Source organism: Chlamydotis macqueenii, chromosome 4 (genome assembly GCF_036417535.1).
Source record: "Chlamydotis macqueenii isolate bChlMac1 chromosome 4, bChlMac1.mat, whole genome shotgun sequence".
Lineage (NCBI taxonomy): Eukaryota > Metazoa > Chordata > Aves > Otidiformes > Otididae > Chlamydotis > Chlamydotis macqueenii.
Window position 1 is genome coordinate 34,986,673 of NC_141559.1, and position 21,596 is coordinate 35,008,268.

At 50.0% G+C, this 21,596-nt stretch overlaps 1 protein-coding gene and 1 pseudogene across 1 annotated transcript; one reads left to right on the forward strand and one right to left on the reverse strand.

Moving 5' to 3' along the window:
* Positions 1 to 7,009: 7,009 nt before the first annotated feature.
* Positions 7,010 to 7,924, forward strand: LOC147600931 (inositol 1,4,5-trisphosphate receptor-interacting protein-like 1; annotated as a pseudogene).
* Positions 7,925 to 14,810: 6,886 nt separating this feature from the next.
* On the reverse strand, positions 14,811 to 19,612 carry LOC147600932 (trypsin inhibitor ClTI-1-like). The gene is made up of 4 exons (XM_086747659.1): positions 19,564 to 19,612; positions 19,163 to 19,200; positions 18,368 to 18,477; positions 14,811 to 14,886 (listed from the first exon to the last, which is right to left on the reverse strand). Exons 1-4 carry the CDS (start codon positions 19,610 to 19,612, stop codon positions 14,811 to 14,813), a joined length of 273 nt encoding a protein of 90 aa, XP_086603785.1.
* Positions 19,613 to 21,596: the final 1,984 nt, after the last annotated feature.

Genomic DNA, 21,596 nt, shown 5'->3' on the forward strand with positions numbered 1-21,596 from the left:
GTATGATGAAAGTGGGTCTGGATTGTTCAAAACAAAAAGGGGGATTTATTGGATACCTGGAGTACCAGGGGCACTTAGTGACCAATCCAGACTGAATGGAATTGTTATGTTTGTGAGCAGCAGGCCTCAAGGACATCACTGAAGCTGCTTGTGAGAAAGTACTGAAGCCACCTGTGAGAAAATAATGAGGCCGCCTGTGAGAAAGTAATGAAGCCTCCTGTGAGAAAGTAAACGAAGCAACCTTGAGAAGAAGGAAAACAGCTGGCATACGTGACTGGGGGCTGAACGTGAAGCAGGGTGCAGGTGGAGAGAGCCATGCGCGTGAACATAGAGACTTAACGAATCATATTTTAGCTAGGAGCGCGTGCATGATATAGTTAACCAATTAGTAGAGAGCTTGCGCATGATACGGAATTAGAAGGGCTATATTAACCGGGATGTATCAACAATACATCAGCATTTGCTTGATCATATTGGTCGTCAGCAGTGTCCGTTTCTTCTGCGTCAACAGGCGGCCTGTAACAGACCCCCACCGTAACGTGGCCCATGGGTGGGACCCCACACTGGAGCAGGAGAGGAATGTGAGGAGTTGTTCCCCCGACGATGAACTAGCGGCGTATAACAACACGTGATGAACTGACCGCAACCCCCATTCCCTCTTCCCCCCTGTGCTGCTCGGGGGGCGGGGGAAGGTGGTAGAGATAATGTGAAGCCCGGGAAGAGGGAGGGGTGGGGGCAGGTTATCTTGTTCTCGGTCTCATTGTCCTGCTGTTTTTTAGCAATCAGTGAATAGTTTTCCCTGAGTCGAGTCTGTCTTGCCCCTAACGGTAAATTTAAGTATTTCTCCCTTTCCTTATCTGAAACCTGGAGCCTTTGTTCTCATATTATCTCTGCCTATTCTCTTGAAGTGTGGGGGGGAGTGAGAGAGAGAAGGCGTAGTCCGGTCCTGACCAGGGCCAAACTACGACAGCACCTTAACCAATGGGGGCCGTCTGCCTGCTTTGTCAAGAGAGTCCCTGTGAGCTCCCTGCTGCCGGATGGGTTTGTACTGGGTATGATGGCCAGGAGCCACTGAGCTGGGCGGTGGGGACAAAGGCTGGGGCCTGCCGTCTGGGTGATGCTGTTCTGGTGGCTGTGACAGCACAGAGGAGGGGCCAGGGGGTTTCTAACCCCGAGCGAGAGGCGAGCCCCTCAGGGCAGGGCACGGCACCACCCTCGGGGCTGGGGACAGAGGTGCTCGGGGCTCCCTGTGGTGGCAGTGCCCAGAGAGGCTCTGGGGATGCGTCAGGACGCTGTTGTGTGGCGGGGATGGGGCCTGTGGTGTCCCTTGCCCTTTCACGGGGCACAGCCCAGCCAGGGGCTGGTCATCAGGGCGGCTTGGGCAGGACGGGCCCCATGCTGGCTCCAGCCAGGGCCCGCGGCCCCTTCAAGCCTGTTGCCAGCAGTGCCCAAACGCTGTGTGGGAAAAGCCTGTGGCTCCCATCCCTGCAGTGCTTGCAAACCCTGCCCTTGCTCCCTCCCACCTCTCCTACGGGCCCCCAGCTCCAGGCAGCTCCTGCCCCACTGCCCCGGTCCCGTGCTCCCTGCCACCCAGCCCTGCCGAGCCCCTTTTTCTCCCGCCTCTTCCAGGCCATGGCTGCCGGACTTGGCCTCCTCGTGATTCATAGAATCATAGAATCATAGAATGGTTAGAGTTGGAAGGGACCTTCAAAGGTCATCTAGTCCAACCCCCCTGCAAGGAGCAGGGACATCCCCGACTAGATCAGGTTGCTCAGAGCCTCATCCAGCCTGGCCTTGAACGTTTCCAGGGATGGGGCCTCCACCACCTTTCTGCGCAACCTGTTCCAGTGTTCTATAACTCGCATCGTAAAAAATTTTTTCCTAATTTCTAATCTAAATCTAGCCCCCTCTATTTTAAAACCATTGCTCCTTGTCCTTTTGCAACAGGCCCTACTAAACAGCCTCTCCCCATCTTTCTGGTAGGCCCCCTTGAGGTACTGGAAGACCGCTATCAGTTCTCCCTGGAGCCTTCTCTTCTCCAGGCTGAACAGCCCCAAATCTCTCAGCCTGTCCTCATAAGAGAGGTGCTCCAGCCCTTTTATCATCTTCATGGCCCTCCTCTGGACCTTGTCCAACTGGTCCATGTCCTTCTTGTGTTGGGGGCTCCAGAACTGGACACAGTACTCCAGGTGGGGTCTCACCAGGGCAGAGTAGAGGGGGAGAATCACCTCCCTCAACCTGCTGGCCACTCTCCTCTTGATGCAGCCCAGGATGCGGTTGGCCTTCTGGGCCGCAAGGGCGCATTGCCTGCTCATGTTGAGCTTCTTGTCCACCAGCACTCCCAAGTCCTTCTCCTCAGGGCTGCTCTCAATCCATTCCCCGCCCAGCCTGTATTTGTGCCTGGGATTGCCATGACCCAGGTGCAGGACCTTGCACTTGGCCTGGTTGAACTTCCTGAGGTTGGCATAGGCCCACCTCTCCAGCCTGTCAAGGTCCCTCTGGATGGCACCCCTCCCTTCCAGCGTGTCGACGGCACCACACAACTTGGTGTCATCGGCAAACTTGCTGAGGGTGCACTCTATCCCACTGGCCATGTCGCCAACAAAGATGTTGAACAGGGCCGGGCCCAACATGGACCCCTGAGGGATGCCACTCGTGACTGGTCTCCACCTGGACATTGAGCCATTGACCACCACTCTCTGAGTGCGGCCATCCAGCCAACTCCTTATCCAACGAGTGGTCCGTCCATCAAACCCATGTCTCTAGTTTAGAGAGAAGGATGTCGTGTGGGACAGTGTCAAAAGCTTTGCACAAGTCCAGGTAGATGATGTCTGTTGCTCATCCCTTGTCCACAGATGCCGTCACCCCGTCATAGAAGGCCACCAGATTGGTCAAGCACGATCTGCCCTGACAGCCATGTTGGCTGTCACCAACCACCTCCTTGCTCTCCATGTGCCTTAGCATGGTTTCCAGGAGGATCTGCTCCATGACCTTGCCAGGCACAGAGGTGAGGCTGACCGGCCTGTAGTTACCCGGGTCTTCTTTATTCCCCTTTTTAAAAATGGGGGTTATGTTCCCTCTCTTCCAGTCATCGGGGACCTCACCAGATCGCCACAACTTCTCAAATACGATAGCCAGTGGCTTGGCAACTTCATCTGCCAGTTCCCTCAGGACCTGCGGATGGATCTCATCAGGTCCCATGGACTTGTGCACCTTTAGGTTCCTCAGATGATCCCAAACCTGCTCTTTGAGTACAATGGGCGGTTCTTCATCCTCGCAGTCCCTGCTTGCACCTTCTACAGCTTGGGTGGTGGGACAAGAACTCTTGTCGGTGAAGACTGAGGCAAAAAAGTCATTGAGTACCTCAGCCTTCTCCATGTCCTGGGTAACCAGGACACCAGTTCCCTTCTGGAGGGGGCCTACATTTTCCCTGGACTTTCTTTTGTCCCCTACGTACCTATAAAAGCTCTTCTTGTTGCATTTTATATCCCTGGCCAGATTCAGTTCTGCCAGGGCTTTGGCCTTCCTTACCTTATCCCTGGCGACTCGCACAGCCTCTTTGTAGTCCTCCCAGGCTACCTGTCTCCATTTCCACCCTCTATAGGCCTCCGTTTTTACTTTCAGTTGGTCCAGGAGCTCCTTGCTCAGTCACGCCGGCCTCCTGGCCTTTTTGCCCGACTTGTTTTTCATTGGGATGCACCTCTGCTGAGCTTGGAGGAGGTGCTCCTTGAATATAGACCAACTTTCCTGAGCCCCTCTTCCCTCCAGGGCCGCCTCCCATGGCACTTAGCCCATCAGGTCCCTGAAGAGGCCGAAGTCTGCCCTCTTGAAGTCTAGGGCAGAGAGCTTGCCGTGTAGTTTCCTCACTGCCCCGTGGATCTTGAACTCCACCATCTCATGGTCGCTGCAGCCAAGGCTGTCCTTTAGTTTCACATCCCCCACCAGTCCCTCCCTGTTGGTGAGCACAAGGTCGAGCATGGCACCCCTCCTTGTCGACTCCTCTATCGCCTGCAGGAGGAAGTTATCATCCATGCATTCCAGGAACCTCCTGGACTGCCTGTGCCCTGCCGTGCCGTGCTGTCTCTCCAACAGATGTCAGGGTGGTTGAAGTCCACCATGAGGACCAGGGCCTGTGACCGTGAGGCTGCACCTATCTGGCTATAGAGCGCCTCGTCTGCTCTGTCTTCCTGGCCAGGCGGCCTGTAAAAGACCCCACCGTAATGTGGCCCGTAGGTGGGACCCCACACTGGAGCAGGGGAGGAATGTGAGGAGTTGTTCCCCGACGATGAAGCAAGACTCAGCCTGGCCCGGCTGCAAGAAGTGGAGAGGAAGTGAGACTAGAAGCAATGCTGAGAGGCGTCCGCCTGCCTGTTGTGAAGAATTTTTGTGGTGAGAGGAACGGCTGCAGCCGGCAAGGTCAGTGAAGAAGGAGGGGCAGGAGTAATGCGGCTCCTGGCAGAGGTTCCCCTGCAGCCCAAGTTGGTGCAGCCCGTGGTGAGGCAGGTTGTCCCCCTGCAGCCCATGGAGGTCCATGGAGGAGCAGAGATCCACCTGCAGCCCGTGGAGGACCCCACGTTGGGGCAGGTGGAGGCCTGAAGGAGGCTGTGGCCCGTGGGGGGCCCGCTGGGGCAGCCGTTCTGGAGGGAGTGCACCCCGTGGAAGAGAGAACCCGTGCCGGAGCAGTTTCATGAAGGACTGTGGCCCGTGGGTTGGACCCCACACAGGGGAGGAATGTGAGGAGTTTTTCCCCTGACGATGAAGCAGCGGCGTATAACAACGCGTGATGAACTGACCGTAACCCCCATTCCCTGTTCCCCCCTGTGCCGCTTGGAAGGCGGGGGAAGGTGGTAGAGATAATGTGAAGCCCGAGAAGAAGGAGGGGTGGGGGCAGGTTATCTTGTTCTCGGTCTCATTGTCCTGCTGTTTTTTAGCAATCAGTGAATAGTTTTCCCCTAGTCGAGTCTGTTTTGCCCCTAACGGTGAGAGAAGGAGTTAAAGAAATCTTAATAGATATGGCATTGATTAATTATTGCTGTGCATCCTAAGGAATCAAGTTGATAAATAGTGCTTAATGTTTTGTTAACTACTTCCTTAATAATTTGCTAACCATTGTGCAAACTATTTGAAGCAGAAAGTCTTGCAATTCTCCACGAAAGACAGTTCCCGGTAAGGACTAGGGGGGTCGCTTCAAGAACCAGCTAAAACCGACCCTGCAGCTTGAATGAAAGCCAAGGGATAACTGAGTTTGCGCAAGAACAAAAGGTTACTAGCGGTGACGAAGAGGAGTCACCTGCCTTCATCCCCACGACCCCCGACGACCACCACCAGGAGGCACTGCGCAAGCCCAGACAGGAGGAGTTTATGAAAATGACCCCTTGGGACTAATTTTAATACGAAGCGGGGATAGGTCATGCATATGTATAGGCGTATTGTGAAACTTTATGTGTATGTAACATTTGGTTGTATAAATTTAAAGTGAGTTGCCACGTAAGGCGCGCACGGTTTTGGTGGGACTACCCCCCTGTGCTGCCCAGCGCTGAATAAACATACCTACTTTACAATCTTACAGATTGTGGAGTCCGTTTTCCGCACGTCAACGGTAAATTTAAGCATTTCTCCCTGTCCTTATCTGAAACCTGGAGACTTTTTTTCTCATATTATCTCTGCCTATTCTCTTGGAGTGTGGGGGGGAGTGAGAGAGAGAAGGCGTAGTCTGGTCCTGACCAGGGCTAAACTACGACAGCACCTTAACCAATGGGGGCCGTCTGCCTGCTTTGTCAAGAGAGTCCCTGTGAGCTCCCTGCTGCCGGATGGGTTTGTACTGGGTGTGATGGCCAGGAGCCACTGAGCTGGGCGGTGGGGACAAAGGCTGGGGCCTGCCGTCTGGGTGATGCTGTTCTGGTGGCTGTGAGAGCACAGAGGAGGGGCCAGGGGGTTTCTAACCCCGAGGGAGAGGCGAGCCCCTCAGGGCAGGGCACGGCACCACCCTCGGGACTGGGGACAGAGGTGCTCGGGTCTCCCTGCGGTGGCAGTGCCCAGAGAGGCTCTGGGGATGCGTCAGGACGCTGTTGTGTGGCGGGGATGGGGCCTGTGGTGTCCCTTGCCCTTTCTCGGGGCACAGCCCAGCCAGGGGCTGGTCATCAGGGCGGCTTGGGCAGGACGGGCCCCATGCTGGCTCCAGCCAGGGCCCGCGGCCCCTTCAAGCCTGTTGCCAGCAGTGCCCAAACGCCGTCTGGGAAGAGCCTGTGGCTCCCATCCCTGCAGTGCTTGCAAACCCTGCCCTTGTTCCCTCCCACCTCTCCTACGGGCCCCCAGCTCCAGGCAGCTCCTGCCCCACTGCCCCGGTCCCGTGCTCCCTGCCACCCAGCCCTGCTGAGCCCCTTTTTCTCCTGCTGAGAGAAGGTGTTAAAAAAACCTTAGTAGAGATGGCATTGTTCAATTATTGCTGTGCATGCTAACACAAATGATCCTCTGCTTTGATAATTAGCTATTGTGAAAACTACCTAAGGGGAGGGGAAGTCTTGCCTTCCTCACAAGGACAGTCCATGATAAGAACTGAGGGGCCTTGCTTTGTGCCCTGAAGCAGAAGTCCTGCACTTCCTCACAAGGACAGTTCCTGATAAGAACTGGGGAGCCTCCTTCAAGAACCAGCTAAAAGCGACCAAATGACTCATTGGGACTAATTTTAATACAAAGCCGGGATAGCTCATACATATGTATAGGCGTGTTTTAAAACTTCATGTGTATGTAACACTGGGTTGTATAAATTCAAAGTGAGTTGCCTCGTCAGCAGCGCACGGTTTTGGCGGGACTACCCCCCCCACCGCGTGCTGCCCGGCGCTGAATAAACATACCCACTTTACAATCTTATAGATTGTGGAGTCCGTTTTCCGCACGTCACCGCCTCCTCCAGGCCATGGCTGCCGGACTTGGCCTCCTTGTGATTGTGCTGGCCACCCAGCATGGGCTGAAGGGCCATCATCAGATAGATGTGGCCACGGCCCAGCGGATGCAGCAGCGTGAGGAGCATCTGCGTGAGAAGATGATTCAGCTGCTGGAGGAGATGGAGCAGAGCAACTCCACGTGGGAAGACTGGCTCCTCCGGTCTGTGTTGCAGCACCGGCTGCTTTTGACCATGGCAGGAGCCGTGATCCTGCTCGCTGAGATCTGCTGGCTGGCCAGGGAAGTGAACTTTGCCTCTGTCAGCTGCAGTGAGCAGGACAGCTCCAGCAGCGAGGAGGCGGAGGAGAAGGAGGAAGATGAGGAGGAGGAGGAAGACCTCAGTGGTGTCAAGTCTTTGGCTTGTGCATCGCCAGTGCAGGGCCTGCCTGAGACGTGCAAGGTGCTGAAGAAGCTGGTGGGCGACCTCCTCGACATATGCCAAGTGGTTTCCAAGAGGACTTTGATGCCGCAGATGCAGCCAGCCGTTGGGATGGATGACACCTATGAAACCTGGTGCATCCACGAGGACAGCATCTCCTAGCGCCTGCTGCTGTTCCTGCGGCCACCCCCCGGGCACTCTTTCAGCCTGGAGCCGGCCACCTCGGGGCAGCTGCCAGCAAGGCGCTGCAGCGTGCGTGTGGGGCTGGAGTGCATGTGCTGGAGGGAGCAGCTGCTGGGGGACAGTTTGTGCTTTCTCCACCATCCCGAGGACAAGCTGCCGACGGATCAGAGCTCGTACCTCCTGCGTACCCTCTGCACGTGCTCCTACTTAGACGTGGAGAAGATCGCCTGCTGGGCCCAAGGGCTGGTGAGATCAGCCTGGCTGCTTTTTCCTCAGTCGCACGACTGCCAGCTCATGGTGCTGCCCTCCTCCCACTCCTGCAGGTTCCAGCTGACAAGCCCCTCCAAGATGAACATCTGCACTGAGGTGACCTTTGCAGTGCAGCAAGGCAGCTCAGTGTCCTACCTGAGCCTGGAGTAGGCAGAGGCCGCCTTCACCAGCAGCACAGCGCGGCCGGAGAGCTGCGCTGCTGTTGAGGTGCAGCTTTTCAGACCGAGGGCGAGGCCACCCAGCAGGACAATTTGCACGTGCCAGGTCTGCAGCTCTGCGCCCACGTGCTGGTGGCCCCAGGCTTCTCCAGCCATGCCCGTGACCCTGAGGACCTGCTTTCCTCTCAGACGGACGGGGCCAAGGCGACAGTTTCGCACACTGGGCCAGGCTGATCGCAGAGACTGCCTGGGCAGTCTGCGCCGCAGATGTGGACAAACGAGGCGTGGAGATGACGCTGCTCGAGAGGAGCTGAGCGTGACGGGAGTTTGGGGAGTCTGCCCTGGTCCAGCTGAAGATGCCATTGCAGCTGAGAGTGCTGTTAGCACGTATAAGGGGATGGGACCAGCCATCCCACTGGAAAGAACTGATGGGCCCTGTGGGCCCTTTATTTGATACATTGTAAATAACAATATAATTTTTATTGTAATGAAAATAAATGAATTTGTTTTAACCAACTCTCTGTGAGTGTGCCTGGAAAGCCCTTGAAAGTTCTAGCCAAGCCCACGCAGTGGCTGCTGGGGTCTCCAGGTAACGAGCACGCCTAGGAGACCACCTTAACCAATGGGGGCTGACCTGACCGTATCGGACCAGAAGCCCTGGTTTCCCTTGGGTTGTAACTGGCGTCTGCTGGGAGATCCCTTTGAGGCAGCGTTCCTTGGAGCAGTGGCTCTCAATTGGAGACTCTGCCCTTGGATCAGGATGCCATCCAAGGAAACCCTCCAGAATTCAGTGTCCTTACCTCACAGAGGAGTGGTTACACGTTTTAAGTCATCGTTCTAAGCTTACATTTGGTTAGTTACCAAATCTAGACGCGTAAGTCTGTAGGGCCAGATGGGATCTACCCAATGATACTGAGGGGGCTGGCAGAAGTGTTCACCAAGCCACTTTCCATCACTTATCAGCAATCTTGGCTGAGGTCTTAAAGGGCTTTTCCAACCTGAATGATTCTATAATTCTATGATTCTTATTAGATAAACTTAATGTTTGATGTGAGTTTCCATTCACAGTTATTTCACTACTGCTTTGTGCATTCTAGTTATACTTATGTCTCCTAATATATTGTGGGGCAACCATATCCATCAATTTACAGAACACCACAAATTCCATTTAAAAAAAAAAAAATCCCCAGAAAGTCTTGGAATCTCATGTTTTTGCAAAGCTGGTGTTTTAGAAATTTGCAGTGAGAAACAAGCTACTTGGAGTTTCCCAATGCTTTCCAGAAGGTAAGAGTATGCCTGCAGATAGCTATTGCAGAGCAGCCCCAAAGCTTCCCAAGAGACTCACTCTTCACTTTGACAGATGCTCTTCAAACAGAGTGAAGAGAGAGGGTTCACTCCAGGTGTCCATTTACAGACATCTGCGGCTTGCTGGGTGTCCAGAGTATTGGAAGGGTACTGGCAGGTAAGAAAAAGAGTTTCCAGGAAACTCAGGCCCTTCTGGGCCAGCAGTTTGAGGCTGCTGCAATATGCCATAGAACCTACAGAGACACAGGACTATTCCTAGACAAGTTCAACATCTCAGTCCCAGCCCTATTCTCTGCTCCAGAGAGCCTCACAGTCGCATTTTTCATCCCCTTGGCCTCTGTCACTGGGAAAAATTGAAACAGAGTAGCTGAAGTAGGAACAGGTTTAGATCAACTCTAAATGCTTTTGCATCTAATGTGAGAAAGAGTAATTAAGAGCTGCTTAAAAGGTAAAATAAAACAAGTGTACCAGAATCTTATATAGTTTCTCACCAGTTGACAAAAAAAGCACTTAAAACGTTAATTTTTCTGCAGTGTAAAGGTGAGATTGATTCACAGAAGAAGGTCACTTTTTTCTCCTGAGGTCGTCTAGCTAAGAATGCTCTGTCCAGAAACCTGTGCTGCTTCTATGAACAGGGTTTGAAGCAACTGCTGCGTGACCAGCTGGACGATCATAAAGCTAAGATGGAACTCAGTGCAATCCTATGCATGACAATGAATGCCACAGGTTCATCTATGAGATATCTGCCCACTGAATAATTTAATTTTTTTTTAACAAAACGATGTATTGCAGATTCTCTTCGAGCAAACATACTTGGATTCAATGATTAGGAAAAAAGCAAGTTAACTTTGCCAAGTAGGTGAGGTTGACTGTGTACCAAAGACACTAATAGTACAGATGGAAAGAAACAGCTTGTTCTGGTTTTATTTAGTGAGGGGGGGCTAAGGTGGCAGCTTCTGGAACAAGCTGCTCTAGAAGTGGTTCCCCTTTCTTCAGTGGACTCGGCCGGGCCTAGGGCGGACCCGCTGCTGGCCGAGGCCGAGCCAACTGGTAGCGGAACGTTCCGTGATAATGCCTCTGTGCTAATGTATTTAAGAAGGGGAAACCAGAAAAAAAAATATAGGAGAGAAGATGTGAAGATGCTGAGCAGGGGCAGAGACGGGGAAGCGCGAGCCTTGTGGGCCTTGCAGGCCTCAGCCTCTGGTCTCCCGCCGGGCGGCCGACTGGGCCCGACTCAGCCCGGCCCGGCTGCAAGAAGTGGAGAGGAGATGAGATGTGAAGAGATGCTGAGAGGCGTCTGCCTGCCTGTGGTGAAGAATTTTTGTGGTGAGAGGAACGGCTGCAGCCGGCAAGGTCAGTGAAGAAGGAGGGGCAGGAGTAATGCGGCTCCTGACCAGAATTCCCCTGCAGCCTGTGGATCAGCCCACGTTTGTGCAGCCCATGGTGAGGCAGTCTGTTCCCCTGCAGCCTGTGGTGATGACCGTGGTGGAGCAGGTTGTCCCCCTGCAGCCCATGGAGGTCCACAGAGGGGCAGAGATCCACCTGCAGCCCATGGAGGACCCCACGTCGGTGTAGGTGGAGGCCTGAAGGAGGCTGTGGCCCGTGGAGGGCCCGCTGGGGCAGCCGTTCTGGAGGGAGTGCACCCCGTGGAAGAGAGGACCCACGCCGGAGCAGTTTCACGAAGGACTGTGGCCCTCGGGTGGGACCCCACCCTGGAGCAGGGGAGGAATGTGAGGAGTTCTTCCCCCAACGCCAAAGCAGCGGCGTATAACAACGCGTGATGAACTGACGTAACCCCCATTCCCTCTTCCCCCCTGTGCCGCTCGGGGGGCGGGGGAAGGTGGTAGAGATAATGTGAAGCCCCGGAAGAGGGAGGGGTGGGGGCAGGTTATCTTGTTCTCGGTCTCGTTATCCTGCGGTGTTTTTAGCAATAAAAGTAGTTTTCCCCGAGTCGAGACTGTTTTGCCCGTAATGGTGACTTTAAGGATTTCTCCCTGTCCTTATCTGAAACCTGGAGCCTTTTTTGTTACATTGCCTCTCCCTATTCTCTCGAAGGGTGCGGGGGTGAGAGAGATACTGCGTAGTCTGGCCCCTACTGAGGCTGAACTACGACACAGCTCCTAACACAACGTTTATGCATACAAACGATTATTAATAAGAAGTCTTTCTTACATCCGCACTGAGATCACAAAATAAAAAGTGCTTTAAAAGAAAGCAAATGCTGCCGCCTAGGGAGCAAGATGAAATCCACAAATTTAAGGCCTTCATGCTGACTTGTCTCCCACAGGATTCAGACCATAGCTCCCTGTTAGACCTCTCCTTTCTGCAGCTTTAGATAGGTGCTCTCCCATAGACAAGGGTTTTCAACAGCCAGCAATATTTTTTAAGCCTTAAATGTATCAATGGAATCGTGGTGGGTTTGATACATTTCTGTCACACCCAGGAGTACTTCAGGATCCTCAGTCCTGAAAGACTCTGCTAGCAATTCAGGGAGGGTTGTTACCGCCTCTGGTTGAGAAAACCTGCAAATCCTCAAAAGAGTGACTGAAGCAAAGGGGCTGAGCACATCCAAATTGCCCACAACTAAGCTGGGAGCTGGAGTCCAGCTGTCCCAGAAAACACACCTGCAGTGTCTGCTGGGCAACAGTGTGTGGAGACCAGGAAACATTTTTTTTTACCTACATTTCCTGGACAATTTTATTTTAAAAAATATTTCCACAGGAGGAAGAGTTGGGAATTTAATCCATTAAAAAAGCTCTTCTTGTAGCTCAACCAGGAACAAAATAATTCATATCTACCCTTCATTAGCAAAAGCCAATAAGACATCTTATGACCTTCATTTGACCTAGATGGATGGCTGCACATTCTCCTCCCAGTCAGATCAAGACTGTGCTGATCCTGGGGAGCTATAAAATACCATAAAATCCTGATCAAATAAAATATTATCCGCCCATCAGATAGAAAAGAGATCCTTTCATACCTTGTCTCACGATCTGTTTCACTAGCTGTCGTTCAGCTAGTATAATCCCTTGTGAGCCTCATGCAGATACAATAAGCTAATGAGAATGCTTGTCGTAAGGTTTACTGATGTCTGAAGGTTACAGTAACATCCTTCTGAGTTACTGATTTTAAATAGTTCATAAATGCCATGAGTAGATGCCAGTCAACACTTTGAGCAATCAAAGTGAGATATGGATTTTAATGTCTCTGATAAATCAAACATGGTGGTCACCAAGCATTGGTGACTTGTCCTGTACTAGTCAACTTTTAATTTCAAGGAGTCTGGGATTTTATCAATTCCTGTCAGAGCCAGGCATGGCATGACTCAATGCTATACACCAGTCTCTCTGGCAAGGAGAAATACATCTCTTTGCTCCAGCTAGAAATGTATGTTTAAACAGTTTGAAGAACAGCAAGAAGTATAAAGCACCATTTAAAATGAAACAAGAGAGAGCAAAAGGAAAGTTGGGCAACATAGCTACAGCAACAAACTTTCAGACCTGTTCCATCCAAAAAACACTTTGCCCGGAGGGTGAATAACAGTAAGCCACCTGAAAATAAAAGTCTAATGAAAATAAATTTATAAAAATAAGGAGATTCTGGGCAACTCCTGCTTTCAATTATTCTGTTTATTTATTACAATAAGAAGAACAATATAAAAAGTTTAACAGAAACATAATCTCAAGAGAAAAGAAGTACTTGGTTTTGTGGAAAAGTTAATGCCGCCCACTCCAGGGAGCTCTGGGTACCAAGATGGAGAGGGCTGCTAGATGCAGTTCAGTGTGTCTGTGGCCTCAGCACCTGGGTACTTCACTGGGCTCTGAGCCTGCCCCATCACCTTGCCCTCCAAGTAACACACTCCGGAAACAGGAAGCATGGGAACACAGTCTGGCTTCAAAAACCTCATTTCTGAGTGACTTCCCTGAGCAGCAAAGGCTAGAGTTGCCAGCAGTGAAACCATTAGTTGGATGATGACTTTGGGAACAATTAGATTGTTGTTCAAATTTTGGGCAACTAGAGCACGTGGAAGTCATCAGTGTTGACCCACTGTAGCCACTGATGCAAGACCCACAGGCTGTCTTTCACTCTTTGCCACTTAATTTTGCTGCTTTAGCAATCTGCCATCTAGACAACTTCCTACCACACCTGTAGGTAAAATGGACCTCTAACAGCACCACCGCAGGCAATCGCATTAAATCGCATACTGAAATTCTGAGACATCAACTTTTTGATCTATAGAGGTTCATAAATGCCAAATTGCAGTACAACACTGGGTTTTTGGGTTTTGGTTTTTTTTCAGTTTGGGAAAGGATACAATTATGTTTTACATTCAGCTCTGGAAGGATCCAGTTGACAGCACTGAGGGTCATTTATTTGTGAACATTTATACAGCTAACAGGACTGGAGTTGTTAAAGTTCCCTTGTAAGCACAATTAGTTATCAAAATAGAAATACAAACAGAAACAGCTTATTGTTTCCATCCACTTGCTAATTCATAGCATAGGACACAAGTGCTTTGGCATTTGGCACAATTTGAAGAAGTAAAAATTTCTAGTTCTGGATGTGGAAATGACAGCTGGGAGCACACAGGAACTTTCTCAAATGGATTTGCCACCAATAGAGAAATTGATTTTCCCTCCACAACTGATACCTTGTTGGGAGGCTCCGGTTATCTTTCTTTTCTGTCCACATACTCCTGTCTCCACATGACAGCTTTAGCCTAAACTTCCAGCCCTCCTGTTGTGCCACACATGACATCCCACCGTCAATGATTAGCCTTTGCATGAAAGAGATGAAAGCAGGCATGTACTGGGAGACAAGGATAGCTTTGACCCTTTAAAGGAACCCTTTAAAGACGGAAGCATTTTTGTTTTTCAAAACCAAAGTCACTGACCTGTAAATGTTCATCAGGCATGAAGTGTGCTGTACATCTCTGCCTGTGCTGCCACTGCCCAGCAAAGCCTGACACAGGCATTGTCCGGGGCCGAGGCTAGAGCAGGCGCCACTTGGCTTGGATCAAAGGTAGAAGCCAAGGTTGTGTGCCCCCTGCCCGTGCCTCCAGCACTCCAAAACAGCCCTTACTTGGGGCAGGAGCAGAGGGTGCCCAGGTCACTGCCCTCGGCTGGCAGAACCTGCAGGCAGGGAGCCAGGGGCAGAGGCTTGGTACGTCAGGCTGCCATCACCAGGCTTTGTTAGCCGCCACAGGAAACCCCTCCGGTGGCTCCCCAGGATCTCAGATCCTCCCAGGAACAACAAGCAGCTGCTGCTGCCAGCACTGCCCACAGTGGAGGTGCTGGGGCCTCCCAGGTTTGCTGTGGGAGTGACACCGGGTACCCATTCATTTCCTTCTCCAAAAAACTGACCTACTGGTATACAGTCAGGACATCTCTTTCTTACCCTATGATCTATCTTGCATGAGAAAATAAATTGCGGTTCAAGTTATAAGTGTATTATGGCTATGTTTATAAACACTTTTTAATACAGGAACAGTATTTTGTTTAAACAGGCAAACTTATTTATTAAGACAGGCTACACAGAAAGTACATTCAAGGCATTGTTGCCATTTGGACTGCCTACATCTGTCTCATTTTCTTGACAGTTGGCTGGCATATTCCGTTCTTGAAAATCTGGACATCCTTCTTATTTTCACTGCAAGTAGAACAAAAATATTTTAGAAGAGAAGCACTAGACTTGGATTTAACAGAGGCATTTCATAAAGAGGACTCGCTCATGTCTTTCTATGTGTTCAGTTACATGCAGCGATGCATTTAATTGCACCACTTATGGCAAACACTACTGCAAAGTAACTGTGATGCAAAGATTTATGAATCATACACACAGAGCAAGTAACTTACCAGAGACAGCCTCACTTCAGGCTTTGTTACTTGTAAAAACCTGATAAAGCCATCTGCAAATCTGAGAAGTATCAAACCACATGGCAAATCCCGCCATGAGGACTGTGTCCATTACAAAGCACTTAGGCAAGTCAAATGTCACAGTCTCTGAAGTGGGAACCAGTTCTACTGCTTACAAAATTTCCCCCTTTCACTTGGGAATTCAGTGGGAACAGTATGCACCCTGATGCATCTCTGCATCCCAGGCTTCACCAAAATTTGAGGGTGTGGTTCTCTGAATGCTGGAATTTTCTTTAAGGAAATTTTAGCCAAGTCTCCCTTAGTTTGGGAACATCAGATTTTTTCTTTAAGTCCCATACATGGTACTTTGGGGTGCTCCAGTTACAAATCTCAGTTTACCAAGCAAGTACAGATACAAAAAGAAAGTGATAGAATCCAAACTGCCCTAGATCTTCAGTTTGCTTCCCTATCTTAATAGAATCAAGCTGATTTACTCCTCATGAAATTCAAGAGGCTTGCAATTACCCAAAAGCAGGGACAATCTGTACTAATAGTGGTATCAAGGATCTTTTAACCAGAAGGTAGTGGAGCAGATTAGAAATATGAAAGGAAAAATCAAGCTCAGGGGATGTGAAACAGATGTAAAGATGTAAGGAAAAGTTCTGGCAGAAGGACAGCCCTTACACTAAACCCTGCAGCGGCAGCTTAAGCTGCTGCATCTGTTTCCAAAGACGTGCCTGTAGTGCTGCCAGACTAGGTTTAAACTAAGATCAGCTGTTGTCACTGCTACTGGACACAAAGTGGGGAAGAGATGGGAATTGCATTCTAGCACCCATTTTAAAATGGGTTAGATCTAAGCTTTAAAAATAATAAAAAAAAGGTAGGGATGAAGATCAGCTTTGGTCTTACAGTTAACATGGTGCATTGCAGAACCAGGATGGGCAAGGTTGTGCTGCAGCTTTGCTCCAAGTGTTTTATCCTTGTTGTGTTCATGCCAAGTCAAACACTATAGAACAACAACTCCAGACTGAACTAGAAAGCTACTGAGTATGGCAGCTACTGAATTATTAAAGGAAAAAAAATCAGGATAGTATTTGATCACCTTGTGCTCCTTCAGATCAAAATGCATGTTTCTGAGCATGTAAGATACTAGCAAAAAAGATGGTTAAGACAAAAATCTACCTTGTGTGTGTAACTGGATTAAAGCCCACGTTTCACAGAAAACATGTACATTATGTCTCATACTAATAAGATGTAAGGCCCATCATGGATTACTTAAGGAATTGAGTGAAAAGAAACAGATTTGCCTGGAGAACCCTTTGTGCTATGTGCAGTGCTGTATCAGGAATCTGCCATGCACCCATCTGGAATGGAGGGATCATGCCTAAAGATCAAAACGTCCTAGAAATGTAAGGTTGGATCTCAAAGCCCATCATTCTGCTCTGAGAAAGGATCAAATACACTGAGATGCTCTCCTGTCTATATTTCCACAACAATGATTTGCACTCTCTATGTGTGATACTTAGCACTTCTCTTTGACTTCTATTGTACTGATTTCAGTCCATTTCTCCAGATCCCTGGGAATTTTGATACTGTCCTGCACAGATCATTGTATCTCTTGCTATTTTGCAAATTTTTATTGTCTTGTTTTGGATATCCAATTCATTACAAAAATACTGAATTATGTACCACACCTAAAGGAAATACCACTTTATAGCTCTTTCCAGTTTGACTGTAAAACGCTGATCACTGCTTTTAAACCACAGCATTTCAAAGTGCTGTGACTTCATTCTTTAACAATTTCAGCTAAATAACTATTTGTCTTCTTATGTGAACATCAAGGGGAGCTATGTAAAATACTTTACTCATGTCATGGAGCCACACTTTTGTTGCTTCCTACTCTGCTAAAAAAGTTCCTACTCTTGCCAAAAAAAACTAAATCTCACAGATTTGGTTGGATTATTTCTGACAAATCTGTATCGGCTTTGCTTAATCTGTTTTTTACCTCTGGCTGTCTACAAGTCAGTCTCAGTAACTCACTCCAACATCGTCCTAGGCAGCAAAGATGGGTAGGCTTCTAATAGGTAACATGCCAGCACCTCTTTTTGCCCCTTTTCACAGATTATACTGTGTGTGCAATCTGTGCAACACACAAAACCCACATTGATTCCCTGGGTTTTTTTTCCAGATTGTAGGCTTAGCAATTCTCTTTGCAATTTGTCATTTGCTTGGATAGTTTGTGATGTATTCTCGTGAAAATGCTACCAAACTCTGCAGATCTGCATACCTTTAAACGTACTTTGACACCTTCTTCAAAATATTATTTCTTTATGTGTTCTTTGATACCTTTGATACTTTCCTTATTCTGGCCTATGTTTCCTCTGTCTTGGCAATTTGAATTTTGTAAATTATCTAGTCTCAATTAATCTTTCCCTCAGCCCAAAGTCAGGAATATATTTCAGACTTCCCTTTCTTGAGATCTGTCTATTTGTAATTTTGTAAATGCCTGTCACTGCTGTTGTGCTACTTCCACTTCCTCCCTCTGCTGGAAACAGAAATCCTGTTATTTCATTTATATAAATTCCTTTCACCATCCAATTCAATTCATTAGCAGTTCCTCTCAGTTTGTACTGGGAGGATGCTCTATAGATGTTTCCAGTCCATCGTAATGGGGGGTAACAATGCTCATTAAGTACTGATTTTGTATGTTTTCAATTTGTTTTAAAAAATGATTAAATTATTAAAGAATAAAATACGCTCTCTCAAATATTAGGAGATCCTTTTCTTGATTTTTAAACAATCTGAATGGCTAAGTAGTATTTTCTCCTAACATCTGGCATTCTTACTGTTCTCTGTGAAAGGAAATATAGGAGACTGGATCTTGAATGTAAACATTATGGAATAAAATCTGCATTTTGGGTGAGATCTTTCATGTTTTCTGATGGGGAGTGCGGAAGAGTCCAGCATTTTATTTAATGGCAACATGGTACTGCATGAACATGACAGGCAACACTCCTCTGAGATGCTTCTCCTTAAGAACTACAAAAGCAAATATTCAATACTCCCAGCTAACTGAAACCAACCTAAGCCGTTTACAGGTACCATGATAAAAGCTGTTGCAAGGGATTGACTGTTGAGAAGACACTGGTAAAACTGCAGTTTAACAGAGTGTGAACGATGCAAAGCCAATAACCTATCAGTTAATTGGGATGTGTGGGTGAATATTTTGCTTGCATATAGGGAAGGGAAAGTTAGGATGTCAGTTAAGTGACTACCTGTTTGAAAGGCAGAGCATACACTCGTTTGAGTAGGTCTCTCCATCGGTCCCACAAACTGGACGGTACTGCCTTGTACATCCAGACACATTATACTTGTGGCAGGCAGGCTGGGGAAGATAGGTACATAAGAAGTCTAAGATAATCTGTTTGAAACAGGCCTCTTGGGCCCTTTCAGATCAGCAGCTTCTGATCTGAGAACTTCTGAAGAATACTGGCACACTTATGCACAGAAAGGAGCGCTCAACAGGAGTTGGCACGGCGTTATCAAGTGCCACATTATCTTTCACGTTCTTATGGGAATTTATCACTTGCGGCTTGGCTTCTACTGCCTAGCATGGCTTCAGCTGTGGTGTCAGGACATAAGCGTGCTAGAAAACACAGCTCCTTCTGACATCTTAACGTCAGAGGGATGGACGGAGGGCGAGTCCTTGCAAAGGGCAACCACAGATTGAGCTGGTAAGAGGTGGGAATCGCCAAGGCACGTGTGCTACTGCCCCCAGCAGGCGGGGGGTGGGAACAGCCCCGGGTCTCTCAGCTGTTGGGCATCTCCTGGGGCTGAGCAGGGGTCCCCGAGGGGCGGCCTGCCTCTGGAGGTTTCACCTGCCGTTACCCTCCTCCTCGGGAGGAGCCAGGCCACCCCTCCGGGACCCCTGCTCTGCCCCGCAGCTCTGGAGCCAGGGCCAGACGCTCCTGCCTGGCGCCAGGCCCGGGGCCCTGGGGAAGGGGCCGCCCTGCGCCCGGAGGCCGGGTGGGATCGTCCTTCTCGGGGCCGGCGGGGCGGGCTGCACTCACCGGGAAGCTGGCAACGGCGTCGGAGTAGGAGAGGAGCCCTGTAGAGAACAACTGGCGTTAACGGCGCACGGTCCCGCTTGGATTCCCCCCGCCCCACCCCCCCCGCTTCGCTCCCGGGACCAGCCGGTGTCCGTTACCGGTCCCGGCAGCCCCCGACCAGCCGGTGTCCGGCACCGTCCTGTGCCGGTTCCCCACCCTGCCGCCGGATGGCTCATGCCCGTCACCGGCCTAGATTCCGCGCCCGCGCCCCCTAAGCCGGCCAGTGCCCGGTACCGCTTCAGATTTCCTCTTCCTTGCGGATGGGACCGGACGGAGCACGGTACCGACCCGCTTCCCCAGGACCGGCTCGGTCCCCCCGCCTCCCCCAGACCTCCACTGCCCCGGCGCCGTGCGCCCGATACCGGCGAGAACGGCGGGGAGCAGCACCAGGACCGGTGTCGGCACCGCCATGTTCGCCAACGGAGTAACGGCAACAGGCGGGCGCGAGGCGAGGAGAGCGCGGGGGCGCAACGGCCGCGGCGGAGCGCGAGGGGCGCAGCGGGCGGGAGCGCGGGGCGCTGGGGCTGGCGAGCGAGTCCGGGCCGGCCCCGAGCTGTAGGTCCCCGTGGGGTCGCTCATCGCCCCCCCCCCACCCCCCCCGCCGCCATTTCCACGGGGAACCCCCAGCATTTCCAGTGGCTGGCAACTGCTGATGCAGAAGCCTTCCCGGCACCACGCTCACAGGATGAAAAGCTTTAAACTCAGGGCCGTGTGGGGCAGCAGCCGAGTGAATGGTGGGTGCCCGGCTGAAATTTCAGCCTTCCCCGGGCCTCCCTCTTTGACTTCGTCTCGACAGAGTTGCCCTTTGATTGCAGAGTGTCTTGGGCAAGAGTAGGAGGATGGAAAACAGGCATGCAGTGCCGTGTGGCTCTTAAGGTCGTTGCCCCCGTCTCGTCATAAAGTGACATGAGGGGGCTTGTGCTGAGCTGTGCGTGCGTTCCTGCCATGAGGAAGAGAAAACCGATGCAGCCCCAGCAGTAAAGCCAACCTGCCTGCATTTGCAGTCGTGGGAATGCAGGCCAGCGGCGGCTGGAAAAGCTTGTCACAGTGTCCTGCCTGGGCGTCTGGGCAGCACGGCTCTCCAAAGAGTATCTCATCTGTTAGCCGCTGATGAGAGTGGTTGGCTTTGCAGAGCCCGGGGGCTAGCTTTACGCAGAGTCTGGCTCTGGAATTGTTTTTATGCAGTTTCCTAAAATCTAGGGTATGGGCTCCTTGTAAAACGTCCTACACTTGTGTATATGAGAGGAATTTAGACCTGTCAAGGATTTTGATACGTCCAATATGAGTACATACGCAGGCATCACACACATCCTTGTCTCTGTGTCAGCCTCCGGGTCCTTCCAAGCACAGCTTTTCTTCATCTTGAGTCACATTTGGGATGTGTATGCAGCAATGATCTATCCTGTCTCTTAAGTATCCGCACACTCCATGTTCTTTGAGTAAAAGCATATCCAGAGCCATCCTATTCTGTAAAGTCATTTTGGAAGTGGCCTGTAATTGTAGATTTAGATCTCTAAATCCTTTTCTTGTCACATTAGCCAATTTCTCCACCTGCCCTGTTAGTTGGTATAACCATTCTCGATTTCTATATATGGCCAAAGGGGTTAACAAGGATTCTAGGGCCCAACCAATTCTGACTCCAGTACTGGGTTCATTCCATTCATCATCACCTTCTTCCGATCTTTTTACTCGTTTTATCCTCAAATTTTCTAAGGGTCCTTTAAAAGGAGCCTTTTTCCAAAGCGGGCATAATGTTGGCATTCTTAAAGTAATTTGCTTTACCTTTCCATCCATAGGTAAATGAGTCGTCCAGGTTCCATCACTCATTGCCCAAACTAAGTGTCCTGGGCTTCGAATGGTAGCTCTCCTGCAACTAAAGAACGTTCCCCTTTTTGGTTTAAATGTTTCTGTCAATTGGAGGTCATTTCTAAGTCCTCTACACAGACAACCATATTTCAGGGCTGCGGCTAAAGGGGGAATCTCCTGAATTGCTACGTCTTTAGTACTACAATCGTATATTTTCTCACATTTCCACCAGGACACTTGACTTTCCTTTTCTCGTCATGTGGTCCCTTTGTCATTTACTAGTGGCCCGGTTGTAAAGATTGAGCCATCCCAAGTAAAACACCAAGAAGTTTTGGCCATATATTGGAATCGAGATAGTATGGACATTGTCCATATTGAGTCCCAACTAATTGTTTCTTTTGCATCACATTTCCATTCCTTAATCGATCGAGTTATATTTCTTGCCATCAAACTGTCATTAATAGGAGGAGGATTCATTAATTTCTCACAATCTGCCCCATGTTCCAAATTAGTCAGATTCATCGTTAGAATTCCCCATGGGATGGACTCACCGACTGCTCTAGGTATGGGTAAACATGCGGTAATTTGT